Source organism: Aspergillus terreus, genomic scaffold (genome assembly GCF_000149615.1).
Source record: "Aspergillus terreus NIH2624 scaffold_16 genomic scaffold, whole genome shotgun sequence".
NCBI lineage: Eukaryota > Fungi > Ascomycota > Eurotiomycetes > Eurotiales > Aspergillaceae > Aspergillus > Aspergillus terreus.
This window is the reverse complement of record NT_165939.1, coordinates 1-14,202: the sequence shown is the minus strand read 5'-3', so window position 1 is coordinate 14,202 and position 14,202 is coordinate 1. Positions and strand designations below refer to the sequence as shown.

The 14,202-nt window shown below is 55.9% G+C and overlaps 4 protein-coding genes across 4 annotated transcripts; 3 read left to right on the top strand and 1 right to left on the bottom strand.

Annotated features, from left to right (window-relative positions):
• Positions 1-148: 148 nt before the first annotated feature.
• On the bottom strand, positions 149-922 carry ATEG_09956 (uncharacterized protein; the record flags this gene model as incomplete). The annotated part of the gene is made up of 4 exons (XM_001209258.1): positions 149-167; positions 212-522; positions 641-689; positions 909-922. The coding sequence occupies 4 exons, from the start codon at positions 920-922 to the stop codon at positions 149-151; spliced, it is 393 nt and encodes a 130-aa protein (XP_001209258.1).
• Positions 923-1,553: 631 nt separating this feature from the next.
• On the top strand, positions 1,554-5,198 carry ATEG_09955 (uncharacterized protein; the record flags this gene model as incomplete). Its single annotated transcript, XM_001209257.1, has 4 exons — positions 1,554-2,146; positions 2,373-2,520; positions 2,582-3,059; positions 3,247-5,198. 4 exons carry the CDS (start codon positions 1,554-1,556, stop codon positions 5,196-5,198), a joined length of 3,171 nt encoding a protein of 1,056 aa, XP_001209257.1.
• A 1,106-nt stretch (positions 5,199-6,304) lies between these two features.
• Positions 6,305-11,327, top strand: ATEG_09954 (uncharacterized protein; the record flags this gene model as incomplete). Its single annotated transcript, XM_001209256.1, has 4 exons — positions 6,305-8,329; positions 8,451-8,965; positions 8,998-10,246; positions 10,284-11,327. The coding sequence occupies 4 exons, from the start codon at positions 6,305-6,307 to the stop codon at positions 11,325-11,327; spliced, it is 4,833 nt and encodes a 1,610-aa protein (XP_001209256.1).
• A 1,302-nt stretch (positions 11,328-12,629) lies between these two features.
• Positions 12,630-13,007, top strand: ATEG_09953 (uncharacterized protein; the record flags this gene model as incomplete). The annotated part of the gene is made up of 2 exons (XM_001209255.1): positions 12,630-12,746; positions 12,816-13,007. 2 exons carry the CDS (start codon positions 12,630-12,632, stop codon positions 13,005-13,007), a joined length of 309 nt encoding a protein of 102 aa, XP_001209255.1.
• Positions 13,008-14,202: the final 1,195 nt, after the last annotated feature.

Here is a 14,202-nt window from a genome sequence, read left to right as displayed (position 1 = left end):
AGTAATAAATACTAATAGTAGCTAGATTATCACGGGTTCTATTCTAACTACCACTAATCTCTATTAAATCTATTATATTTTAAAAGTAACGCGACGCATTCTGTTTATTAACTTATTTAATATTATATCCCCTAAAAATTTCTCTTTTCTATCTTTCCATATTAATACTATTAATAAAGTCTTACTATCTATTATAGTATATTAATCTTACCCTACCCCAGCAGCCCCCCGGGGCGGTTGGTCGGGTGCGTTTCGGGTTGGGCGGCTTGGTAGGGGGCTAGGGTTTGGGGTCCCGAGAAGGGTGCGTTTTTCGGATCGGGGTCCGGTGCATAGGGGCTGCCCGGGCTCGCCGCGCGCTGAAACTTCGCCTGTTCGTTCGGCCGCCATTTCATTCCCATCCCGTCGCTTCGGAAGCTCTCTCTTGCGTGAATTGCCGCTGTTCTGTCCGGTCAAAGTCGGCGGGTTGAGACGGGCGGATTTTTGATGGGGTACGGCTGGCTGGCGCGCGGCGGTGGAGGTGATCTATCGACTATAACATATGGTAATATATATATATATCTCGGCGGGCTAAGACAAGGCCCCTTTTCCAACGTGCCTCCCCCAGGCTGCACAATCGCTCTTCCTATGATCTCAAGCATACCTCTCCACATAGCTGCTTCTTCCCTCCCAATCCCGCTTTGTCAGGAATTCTACAACCCTAAATACCGATTACACCCACTACCCATGGCCCGACCAGTTATTTCAGAAAAGTCCCCCCGTTTAAAGGTCATGATTCTGCCGCCAGTGCCCATCATGGGGGTCTGGCCGGGCCGAAAGTCGAAAACCCATCTCAAAGCAGCCAGCATCGGGCTGGACCATTCGTAACCGCACAAGCCCGATTATTCAGGCTGTCCCAGATATGGACTGACCTCCGCTCCGCCATAGGGTGTTTGCCCGACTAGACTTAGAGTCCCAACAACGTCGATGCCATGTAAAAATTCGCTGAGGTATAGAGTAGCTAATGCACAATCCTGCCCTTCAATCAGAATTTTAATATCTTCTTCCGTTCGCGTGGAATCGTTAGCCAAAGTTGGCAACTTTTGAGGTTTTCCGGGTGGAAGATTACTTAATCATCCCGCTCGACTTAACGTCTCAAAACTAAGCCTTTTTCGATTAAATTCCTCAACACTAAACTACTTTCAGATTTGTCCTCAACACTAGACCTATTTTGGTTTTATATTCTAATCACCTCTACTTCCTGGCATACTGTACACTGCTTCTTTCAACCGCTATGCTTTGCACATTCTGACACTGGTTTACTTATAAGGGAAGTGTAAGACTTTCGGTCATGTCCGAAAACCTTGCTATCGGTTGCCTGGCTAGGGAAGGTTGTAATAATGCGTTGTTTTAAGATCATCTTCGAGACAGAATAGAAACCGACCTATTCATCCTGTTACCCCTTTTTCTTATTTCAACTTTCGACGACCAAGGCACTTGAAATCTCTCTATCTTATAGCGCCGCCTACTTTCTCTCCCCTCTCTTAGGCTTCGGTTCTAGTGATTCTTCCGTTATTATGTCTCCCCTTAACTCTACTTCCACCCGAAAGCGCGGTCGGCCCCCCAAGTATCAGTCTGCAGAAGAGCGACAGGCCGCGAAGATAACACGACAACGAAATCAGCGACAAGCCGCCCAAGCGGCTAAACGCAACACCTTCTTTGATGAATACTACTCGGCCGGTCCATCTGCAACTGGTGAACGCCCGATCGCTTCTCTTCCTGGCATAGCGGCGTCGTCGGTGACCCATGAACTGGAAGAGTTGCTCCCGCCGTTAAGCCCCAATCCAGCTCCTCTGGAGCTCGAAGATAGCTCTATCCTAATTGACGAGCCGCCTCTAGAGCTCAACAGTCTCGAACCTGCCGCTAGTCCTACCCCTAACCTTCCCGAACAGTCCCGACCAACGCACAGTGAGCCCCTCGAGGGTGATCTATCAAATTTAGAAACCGGAAGCCCTGCCCCAGCGGCTGCCGAGGATCGCGAGGATATTTGCACGCTGGCACGCGCGCTGGCCGACCAGCTGTATCAGCATCACGGCTGTTGTCGGGAGTGCCATGAGCAGGCCCGTGTGGCGCACCACGAGACGCATTCGGTTCATACCGGGCTGGGGGAGTATGTGGACCAGATTAACATTGATGGCGACTTCCCAGATGTGTTGGGCTCGGCTACGATCGCGGCCCGCGAGTCCAATCTCGCCCAGCAAGTCACCAAGGCACGAAAACAACAGATCTACTGCGGCATCGATCCTCACAAGCCCGATGAATCCCCAACGCATCTCTGCGTGGCAGCCCGACCATCGTCCCGATCCTTCCTTGGGCGTGACTGTTGATATCGATAGCGTGGGTGGGTTTGTCAGTAGTCTGGCGGTAGCTCGTCGGGGGATCCGATGGCATCCTACGCAGATGGCGGTGTCCGACCTCCAGTCCAGCCTGCATATAGATCCGGTTTCAGTCCAGTATTTCGACTCAACCGGGCAGGCCCACCATGTTCGCCGGCCGGTCCATCAAGTGCCGCACTATACCTTTGGTCGTCTAATTGGATTCGAAGATATCTCTCTGTATCTGCTCTTTCCCCGACTGTACCGGGAAGATCAGCAATCCAGCCCGTCTGCTAGACCAGGATTTCCAGCAATGGACGGACGAAATCCTCCTCCCAATCATCAATCGGTGTTATTCCGGCGACCTGATCCAGCACTACCCCTCTAGCTTCGACCATAGCCGGCTGAACGCGACCGCCCGGGGAGTGGAAATGCGGTCCCAGCGAGTGGATCCCATCCCCCGCGAGCAGTTGCTTTCCTACTTTCTTCCTCCCGAGGCGCTTCCCACGATCTGGGAACAGATTCTAGAGGCGACCCACCGCCCCGGATTCCACCAGTTTCAGGATCTTAAGATTCTAATCGAGGGGAAAAACCTAAAGACCTTGACTAAGGCAGACACATTGGCCGATCTCATGACGGGCTTTCAACAACACTGGCAGAATGCTGTTAACGAGGACGTTCTTGCCGAGCCGTTCTTCTACGATCTCGGTAAGGAAACCTGCCCAACCACGGCGAGCGAGCAAGAGAGGCCGCCGCAATCTTTACTCTGGGCGGCGTTGTTGCCTGAACGCGTATAGCCAGTGGATCCATAGCAAGCAGCCAGCGGACGCGCCCCATGCTCTGCAGCACTTCTACCCGATCAGTATGCTAGAAGACACCGGCAGCCTGACGTTAGAGACCCGGCGAACATCACCGCAGCGGCGGGCCGGTCTCTATTATAGTCAATTCTACGCCAGTGTGAAAGAGGTCTTCGCCGCCGGCAATACATATCCATTTACCAATACTGCAACGGAGACCTTGGCGCTGGATCCCCAGCTTCGCAAGACGTGGCAGACCGTTGGCGGTGGTCTTAGCCATAATCCGATCGCGCTCAACCGGGCCTATCTCACCACAAAGCAACGGTGCCATGCTGCGTTACAAGGATCGGTCCCTAAGGTCTTTGGCCTGCGCGAAGAGCACCGGGTCTCTCACGCTTTATTTTGTCAGATTCTGCACGAATTTCAGACCCGGCAACAGTCTACCACCCGATTTCTGGGTTCTGGAGATCGGGTCGAGAGTTACTACGCTTTGCCGACCTTGACGCTTCTTCGCTGGTTCCGATGGAATATCAACAAGTTTTGTGTTGGGTTTGAAATGGTGTACAGCTTAAATGACCGGCATTTTGTGACCTGGGAGCATACCCGGGTCATGTTAATGTTCCTCCGCTGCCTTCCATTCTCCTACTCCGGCGGCCTTTTGGAGCGGGTCTCCGGCTGTTGGCGCGATGTCTGGTTTCGCCCGGATCCCACCCAGCCGGACGGTCTTCGGCGGTGCGAGGGGCTGGGCTTCCAGCGGAATATGCAGCAATTTGGGTACGGCTGGTTCCTGGAGAAGATAGATTGGGAGATGATGGTGTTCCGACAGCCGGCCACGCAATACATCCAATTCAACAACCCGTCGCTCCAAGCCGCGTACCACGCGCGTTATCCCCAGGTGCGGGATGTTCGCACGGACTTCATTCGCATCAGCCAGATCCACCAGTGGATGACCGAGTTTAGCAGTATTCCTACCTGCCAAGACTATCTGCAGAAATATCTGCGGCAGCTGTGTTTGCGGGCCTTTCGCAAGGATGTTTTTACGCAGATCAAACGGCTTCTAAAGCCCGAATCCGTCACCGTAGCGTTAGCGGGAGAGACCCCGCTCTGCTGGCCGAGTCTTGAAGGCGCGCTGCAGGCCCAACACTGTCCGCCCTATATTGCGTCGGGGAACCGCATGGCGGTCAAACATATCAATGTCCTTTTTACCTGGCTATGGGAGTGGCGCGATGGCCGATTCGAACGAAAAGGATGGGATCACAAGCCCTACCGACTTCTTTATCAAAAGAGCTTCGAGGTGATTACCCTTATCCAAGGCAAGGACGCCGCTCGTCAGTGGAAACAGGGTCTGAAAGATTCCTTTATTCAGAGCCATTGGATGCTCCCCTATCCTCAGAACAATAGCTTCATGCGAAAGTCGAAGGAGAGTGGCCAGGTGATGTGGTGGTCCAGCGTGCATCGCGGGATGGATCTGTACTACCACGAGCTGAATGTGTTTGACCGCCCCTTTCCGGCGTCCTATATCAAGCATCATCCGACGACCGGTTGGAGCCCATCGCAGCCCTCTCTCGCCCATCTTGACTATACAATTGAACCTGAACAGCGCCTTCTGCATCTATCAGATCCCGAGCTCTATCAGACCCTACGCGATCTACAGAGCCAATGGACGTCGCTAAATAGGCCGCCCCAACGACCGGTACACCAATCTTCGCGAGTAATTTTTGAGAATCAGGAGCGGATCCAGAATCCATTTGATCCGATCACTGGTCCGGTTGAGACATGGTCGATCTCCGCGTGTAGCCGGAAGCTCCATCCCGCTCTATATAAATATGAGATTCTTCACCACCGTCGGCAGTGCGTCCAGCGTCGTCGCCATCCCTCCTCCTACCCGGACTATTACTCTGACACTGAGCCCGAGCCTCCGGCCGAAAATGATGAGCAAACCTCCGATGAAGAGGGAATCGAACCGCAGAAAGCCCGGCTGATCCAGTATATTCAGCAGATCGAGAAGCGGATGTACGAACTCATCTGTCGCGATCGTAAGCAAATATAATCGACCTCGCCTGGACGAAGGCACGATTAAGGCTTTTGCTCCTCAATTACGCCGACTGCCTGCACATGATTTTTCACTCTTACTATTACTGCAGATTCCTGCAGAGGTAATCAAAGAGGAAAAAGAGAACCGGAAACGACAAAAGCCATACGCATGGATCCGCCCCTTGTAATATTCGATTCCGAAGTAAGGCAGGCATTAGCAATTTATTCTCTTTTCCGTGCTAGTTCTGGTTTTTTACTTTATTGTAGGCGCGCAGTACCCCCAGCATAGCGATTATATGACTATCTCAGAAGTGAACCGGCCGGTGGAATCCTAGGGCACTTTTCAGTCATGACTGGAAATTAGACATGACCGAATAATCGCCAGTAGGACGGTTATTCTATTTAGATATGCTAACCGAACTCCTACATTACTTTGATAGGGACAGAACTGCAGACGTTTTCCATAGGCGGATGCGGGTCCCTATTCACTAACGCAGAGCCCCACCTCTATAGATCTCCCGCAAACCTTAATTCTGTCTTACTTTATATCAGTCTCTAGGATCTTAAACGGTCATCCTGGGGCCTTAGCCTGTCAAAAATACCACAACAATGCCCTACCCCAGCAGCCCCCCGGGGCGGTTGGTCGGGTGCGTTTCGGGTTGGGCGGCTTGGTAGGGGGCTAGGGTTTGGGGTCCCGAGAAGGGTGCGTTTTTTCGGGTCCGAGTGTGGTGCATATCGGCTGTCCGGGCCCGCCGCGCGCCGAAACCTCGCCTGTTTGTTCGGCCGCCATTTTCGTCCTCTCCCGTTGCGTCGGACGCTCTTGATTGCGTGAAATGCCGCTGTTCGGTCTGGTCAAAGTGGGCGGGTTGGCACGGGCGGATTTTTTTGATGGGGTACGGCTGGCTGGCGCGCGGCGGTCGCGGTGATCTCTCAATTATAATAGATGGTGATATACGTCTCTATATCTCTCTACGGGCTAAGACAAGGCCCCTTTTCCAACGTGCCTCCCCCCGGCTGCACAATCGCTCTTCCTATATCTCAAGCATACCTCTCACATAGCTGCTTCTTCTCCCAATCCGCGTTGTCAGGATTCTACAACCTAATACCGATTACACCACTACCATGGCCGACCAGTTATTTCAGAAAGTCCCCCCGTTAAAGGTCATGATCTGCCGCCAGTGCCATCATGGGGTCTGGCCGGCCGAAGTCGAAACCCATCTCAAGCAGCAGCATCGGCTGGACCATCGTACCGCACAGCCGATTATTCAGGCTGTCCAGACATGGACTGACCTCGCTCCGTCGCGCGAGAGTTGCATTATCCCCCCGGTTCTGGACGAGCCGTTGCCGATTCTCCCCTGTTATTCGAAAGGGCTGCGATGCCGGCGGGGGTCGGAGCCGTGCCTGTTCGTCGCGTCGACATGGAAGTCCATGCGAAAACACTGGCGGATCGTCCATCAGTGGTCCCAGTACCCCGAGCGTGGCCGCGCCCCGCAGTCCCAGCGGGCGGCGCGCGAGGCCGAGCTGCAGCGGTCGTACGAGATCGTGTCGTACCAGCAGCTGTTTCCCTCGCGCGCGGGCTCGCACTACATCCACATCCGGTTCCCGCACGGCCGGGCGCCGCCACCCCCCCGACCCAGTCAGGCCCAGCAGGCGATCGATGCGGTGGTGCAGGCGTGGGAGCAGGCCGAGGCCGCCCGTCGACAGGCCCCCGTCGAGCCCACGCAGCTCCACGACGCGAACCCGTGGCTGCGGATGACGCAGTGGACCGAGTATCTGAAGGAGATCCCGCCGGCCGACTTGCTGCGCAGCGTGGAGGCCCCCGACCCCGACACGGCCGACCCCGTGGAGCAGGGGGTGCTCATCCTGTACCACACGGTCGACCAGCTGGCGCGGAAGAGCCAGCGGACGGTCATGCACTGCGGGCAGGCGATCCGCATGGAGGCGGTGCGCACGCAGGCCGGGGAGCTGCCGCACCAGCCGCTGCTGGCGTACATGGATGCGAACAGCGTGCGGAAGCACGTGCAGCCGTGGCAGCAGATGTTGGGGTTCTTTGCGCGCACCCAGCATCCGCAGGCATGGAAATGTCCCGTATATCAGTTCACCGCGCGGCAGCAGCAGAAGTGGGCGCGGCTGTGGCAGCTGGTGCAGCACCCCGAGCCGCCGCCGGAGCTGCAGGACGTCGATGAGGCGCTGCAGCCGTGGCTGCTGGAGCGGCGGGAGCGGGCGTGCTTGGAGTTTTGTGTCGAGCTGCTGAACCAGCGCCACCGCACGCACGAGTACGAGAGCGCGCTGGTGTGCGCGATGGCGGTGCTGGGCCGCGGCGTGGACGGCTGGCGCGACGCCGACAGCTACCCGCCCATCTTATCGCGGGTCATCAAGATTGCGCGGTTTTTCGTCGTCGAGAAGGCGCTGTGGCTGGATCCCGCGGCCATGCAGATTGTGGGGATGTGGCAGCAGAAGCAGACGGCGGTCCCGTGGGCGCTGCAGAGCGCGGACGACGAGCTCGAGGATCTCGACGAGGGGTACGCGAGCGGGTCCACCGCCAGCAGCCCCGTCCCGTCGTCCATGGAGCTCGATGGCTCGGAAGAGGGATTTCGGTCATGTCCAGAGTTTAGTCATGACCGAAATAGGGCCGTGGATTATAGGCAGGCGCGGCTATCGCGCGAGGCGTCGAGCGAACGATCGAGCGAGGGTTTTGGCACCCCCGTCCACCCGGTGCGTAGCAGCCCCATTATTCCGCGGAGCGAGACAAGCCCGGTCCGCCCAGGCCGTTCCCACCGCCCGGATTATGGCCCGTGGGCCGGCCGCACGTTCCAGGACCAGTTAGAGCGCATGGTGCGGCGGTTCCTGGTGCGCGGCAGCCACGGCCCCATGCAGACGTTGCTGGACTGGCGCACGTACGGGCTGCGGGTGCATTACAACAGCACCACGCCCGGCCATATCACGTGGCAGGGGACCGACGAGCTACTGTACAAGGAACTGCGCTTTACGATGGGCGACTTTCGCGGCTTTATCCACGGGCTGGTCGAGACGACGCGGGGGCTGCTGGACCAGCTGCTGTTGGGCGCCGCCGACCAGCCGCCCCCCGCGATCCCATGGGGTCGGCTGTACGACAATCCCGTTGAGGGGAAGGCCGGCTGGAGCTTTGTATGCGATAGTCGGACGACGTGGCCCGTGGACGGGCAGCGGTGGCTGATCGACCGCGTGCGGGCCGAGCCGACGCTGCAGGCGCAGTTTATTCGGACCCACCGCTGCCACCCCCCCCAAGATCCGGGCGTACTTCCAGCAGGTCGTTGCATTTAAAGAGAAGCTGGCGGTCCTGACGCATATTTGCGGCGGCCAACCCAGTCGCGCGCCCGAGCTACTCAGCATTCAGCATGTCAATACCGATACGAACGTCCGCCGGAATATATATATCGACAATGGCATGGTCACATTGGTCACGGCGTACCACAAAGGATTTTACGCCAGTAACGATGCTAAGATTATCCATCGATACGTCCCGCGGGAGATCGGGGAGCTGATTATATATTACCTGTGGCTGGTACGGCCATTCGTCGACCAGCTGGATACCTGGCTGGAGCGGCAGTCGCCCGCGCCGCGCGAGCCCCCATCCACGCAGGAACGCGCATTGCTGTGGGGACCTGACCCCGGCACGCGCCGCGTGTGGTCGTCCGACCGGTTCCGCGAGGTGTTCAAGCGGGAGACCCAGAGCCGGTTGACCAAGAAGAAGCCCGTCCACCCCGCTGCGTATCGCGACATCGCCATCGGCATCAGCCGGCGGTTTTACGGGCCAGCAGCCAGTTCCCGCAGAGCGCAGACGAGCGACATCCGCGCGAGCCAGCCATCACCGACCCCGACAATGAAGCGGCCATGGACGACGAGCAGTGGCCCGGGCATATCGCCGACTTGCAGGCGGCGCATTCGTCGCACGTCGCCGGCATGATTTACGGCCGCGGGCTGATGGAGCAGGCGGGCACGACGGCGCACCGGCAGGCCATGTTCCGCGCATCCAGCACCGACTGGCACCGCTTTTTAGGGTTCGCGTCGGCCCAGGGCGAGCCACCGTCGGTGCTCGGCAAGCGCAAGCGGGCGCCGTGGGCGGACGCGGTGGCCGAGCAGCAGATCTGGCGGCGCCACCGGCTGCAGCAGGCGAACCTGACGCAGGCGGCGCGGCGGATGACCCAGCAGGCCGAGCTCGAGCTGCGTGGCGTCCAGGGGCCGGCGCTGCACGCGATCCAGCACGGCGAGAGCCCCATCGTCGCGGTGATGCCCACCGGCGGCGGGAAGAGCATGCTGTTTATGTTGCCGGCGTACGTCGAGCCCAGCGGGACGACAGTGGTGGTGATCCCACTGATCGCGCTGCGCCAGGACTTCCAGCGGCGGTGCCAGCAGCTCAACATCTCGTGCGCGGTGTGGGAGCGGCGGCGGCCCCCCGACGAGGCGTCCATCGTGCTCGTGACACCCGAATCGGCCATCACCCCCGAGTTCCATTCATTTTTAAACCGACTGCGGATGGTGCGGCGGCTAGACCGCATTGTCATCGACGAGTGCCATGTCATGTTGCCCGGATCGGCCGATTTCCGGCCCGCCATGCGGCGGCTCGGCGAGCTGATTCAGGCGCGGACGCAGCTGGTGTTGCTGACGGCCACGTTGCCGCCGACGCTGGAGCCGGCGCTGTTCGAGCGGATCGGCCACGCGCGGGCGGCGGTGCGTGTATTCCGCGCGCCCACCACGCGGTCGAATATTCGATATCTCGTATGGCGGCCGGCGGTGCCGGTTCGTCGTGGCCCCGCGGACGCATGGATGGACAGTGAGATCGTCCAGGCCGGGATCCGCTGGCTCATCCAAGCCATCCACCAGGGGAAGACTGTGATATACGCCAACGTGGTAAGCCAGGTCGTGGCGCTGGCGGAGCAGATCGGCTGCGAGGCGTACACCAGCCAGGCGGTGGATCGAACCGGGATACTGGCGCGATTCGTCGATGGCCGGCGTCCGATCATCGCGGCCACGAGCGCGCTGGGCATGGGGGTCGACATCCCCGATATTCGACTGATTATCCACGTGGGCACGCCCGCGGACGTTGCTCGATTATGCGCAGGAGAGTGGCCGCGCCGGCCGCGACGGACAGACCAGTGTGGCCGTGATCATCCAGCCCGCCGGGTGGGACGAGCCCGCGCCGTGGATGGCCGACACCCCCGTCCCCGAGATCGAGCGGATGCAGCAATATATCGCCGCGCCGTGTCGGCGGCAGGGGCTCGATCCGTATTTAGATGGGCATCCGCGGGCTGGGTGTATGGCCGGCGAGGCCCCGTGCGATCAATGTCGGCCGATTCGGATTGAGGAGGCGGTTGAACGGATGCATCAGAGGGAGATAGCGGTCGAAGGCCATGGTGCGGACCAGGCGAGCGGCCGGCCGATCAGCCAGCCGGCAGGTCCGCAGGCAGATCCGCAGGCAGGCCCCCAGGCAGGCGAGGACGCAGGCCGTCCAGCAGACCCCATTCAGACCCCCCCATCCCGTCCATCCCGCTCCCGCAGTACATCGTTCGCATCCCAAGCCAGCTCGCTCCATCGGCCATGGCCATCCCGGCCGGCGACCCCCCCGTCCCCCCGCGAGCCCCCCCAGTGGGCGCAGGCCGACATCCAGGCGCGGCAGCGAGGGATGCAGGCCGCGCTGACGGAGGAGGCCATCATTGCCGAATGCCCGCGGTGGCTGGACCACTGTTATATCTGTACGCAGCAGGACCGGGACGGGACGCGCCACGATCTGTACGGGTGCCGGGCCCCCGACAGCCAGGCAGCGCGGCAGTGGATGCTCCAGGTGCGGCGGCAGATCCAGTACGCCCGATACAGCGCGTGTTTCCAGTGTGGGATGCCCCAGGCGGTATGTCCCGGGTGGGAGGACCGCACGCAGTGTGCGTACCGCGGGCTTTTGATCCCCATGGTGGCGGCGATGGTGTACGGCCCGCAGGCCCGGCCCATCCAGCCGCTGTGGCAAGATCGATTGGCGGAGGCTGGGGTGGATGATCAGGATTTAGATGCGGTCACGACGTTTTTAGGGCAGATCGGACCATCCCGACATAGTCAGTTATTTGATATATATTGCTGGTTACGGGAGATATATCGGGAGATCGAACGTCGGTAGGGGGGTTGTTATTAATATAGATATATAGATCCATGACCCATAGATGCTGACATCAATCGAAAGGGTAACAGTGTATACCGCGGTGAATATCGCCCCATACGTTGAGATATATATATGTCCATACCAAGTCCGAGCTAGATACCATTCCACCCCGGATTACTGTTGAGAGATTCGATAGCGCGGCCGTTGAGAATTATTATTGCCATCAAGCTGTTGTGTAGAATGAACTTGATATTAGCAATCCAACAGCTCAGATGCTTAGAGCCGGCCGGCCGGGAGATCGAGCCGTTGACCAGCCCGGACATCGGTTCGGAGATCGGTCAGGGAATCCAGGAGAGCAGAATATATTTCGGTCATGACCGCCGCGAGAATAGATCAGTCACGACCGAAAGATTAACATCGCCAGGTCGAACAGGCCGGTAGGTCGGATCATCCCAGCATCGTCCGATATTCGATAGATATTGCTGGTTCCAGGAGATATCTCAGGCGATAGAGAGATAATCCCACGATCGATTAAGATGTATATATATAATAGTTGCAGTATCTTACTGTATATCAAGAGAATATATTAAAGGAATATATTAGAGAGATAGTAATATATATATTTAGTATCACTCGCCCCCCGTACCCCCCCCAACCCGAACTTATTTAGGGTTTATATAACGCGGTAGTTTAGGGTCAGTGGAACCGATATAGGGCCGTTCCATGATTCCCATTCCGCTTACCGTATTGAGTAATTCAGATATTTAGCCAACTAGCGGTTAGGTCGATCAATTACTCGGCAGATTAGTTGATAGGTTTTAAGGTCGGCAGGTCCAGTAGATCCGGTAGGTCAGAAAGGTTAGGAACATCGAGCAGGCAAGCCAGCTATTAAGCCAGGCAGACAGAATATAAACAGGCAGATGCAAAGCCCGATTAAAGACCAACCCAATTCCCAGCGGAATAGTAAGTCCAGCAGCCAGTAGAATAGACCGTAACGCAGAACCAGTCCCATTCGCATTATTCATTCCATTCCCACCGGGTAATCCGACATACATGTTTAGATCCATCGTTCATTCCAGCCCGTTTGAATGCGATTGTTTCGGTCCGTCAAAGGGAGATTCGGCTGAGCAAGCGGCCGAGCAGCGCATATTTCGGTCATGACCGCCGCGAGAGCTTATCAGTCACGACCGAAATCTAAAGTAGACGAATTAACCAGCCGGTAGGTAGATAGGCCGGTAGGCAGGTCGGGTAAGTTATGTTCGGTCAGGTCAGGTCGAATTAGAAAGAATAACCAGCCATTAAGCAGACAGGCCCCCAGCCATGCAGCAGGCCGTCCAAACCAATCGGACGGCCGGCCCCGAAGTAGGCGTGAAGCCGGCGATAGAACAGGCAATAACATTAATTATCCAATACGTCACCGAGCAGATATTACAGCAGGTAAACATAGCCAATAAGTAAGATATTAGGTAGATAGGTAGATAGATAAGCTAGTGATAGTGTTGTTAGGAAGACCAAGAGAGTACAATACAGGCCGACCAGAAAGCCGACCAGAAAGCCGACCAGAAAGCCGACCAGAAAGCAGACCAGAAAGCAGACCAGAAAGCAGACCAGAAAGCAGACCAGAAAGCAGACCAGAAAGCAGACCAGAAAGCAGACCAGAAAGCAGATACCAGAATCAATAGACCGGTAGATTTATAGATAAAGAGACCCAGCAGTCAGCAAGTAATTGCATAGTATAGACCGTACAGCTAAGGCCACCCAGAAGGCCCATATATAGATTATAAAGAGAGCTATAGCACAGGCCCCCCGGCAGGCCATTAAGCAAGCAGGCAAGCAGGCAAGCAGGCAAGCAGGCAAGCAGGCAAGCAGGCAAGCAGGCAGATATATAGACCGTTAGATAGATTAGTTAATAAATAGATTAATAAATATATAGACTGATTAGTAAAGATATATTAAAATAAGCCGATTAGCCACGCAGCAGGTCCCAGAACAGAGTATTTAACAGGCCGTCCAATAGATCCCCAGATAAACCCCCAAGTAGATCATTCAGCAGGCAGATAGATAGGCCGGCAGGCAGGTTTAGCCGATTAATATATAGGAAAAGAAGTAGATTCAACTCCCAATCCAGTTCGAATGTTTTTCGAGTTCATTAGGCCGTCCCAGTATCGTTAGTGAATATATATAACTGATAGTAGGAGATATTTCCGAAGATAGAAGGTTAGTAGTCAGGTTTATATCCATGTAGATATATATATATCCATATTCAATATACGCTGGATTCCAGAACACCACCCGGAGGATTATAAGATACCGTAGTATATATATATATATATTTACTGAGTACAGGCTGTATTCCATTCCACCCCAAATTACTGTTTTAACGGTCGATAACAGGGTCGTTTAGAATAATCATACACCCATCAATTATAGTCAGATCATTTAACTTCATATTCGAAGGATCACAGAGCTTCCCATCCATTAGTCATGACTGAAAAGTCCGTTGTACGCCAGCGGATTGTCCCCAGCCGTTCAACCAGCAATTCCAGCGTTTTATAGATCCGATCATTCATTGCGGGTATTATGTATTCCCGTGATCGAATTATATATATTCATCCATAGGATAGATATTCCAATCCATTCACAGCCCGAATTCCATTCCGCATATTCCGTATAATCATATATCCCGCATCGAATGGCGGCATTATATTCACCAGGTTATATTTATATTGTATTTTCCATCATCGATTTTAGTTTTTGTTTCGATCCATCCCGGTTTAGGGGTTGATATTTCGTAGGGATTCAGGGTTTGATATTTCCGTCCCGGTTCAAGGTTTGATATTTTGTAGGGATTCAGGGTTTGATATTTCCGTCCCGGTCCAGGGTTCATATTTAC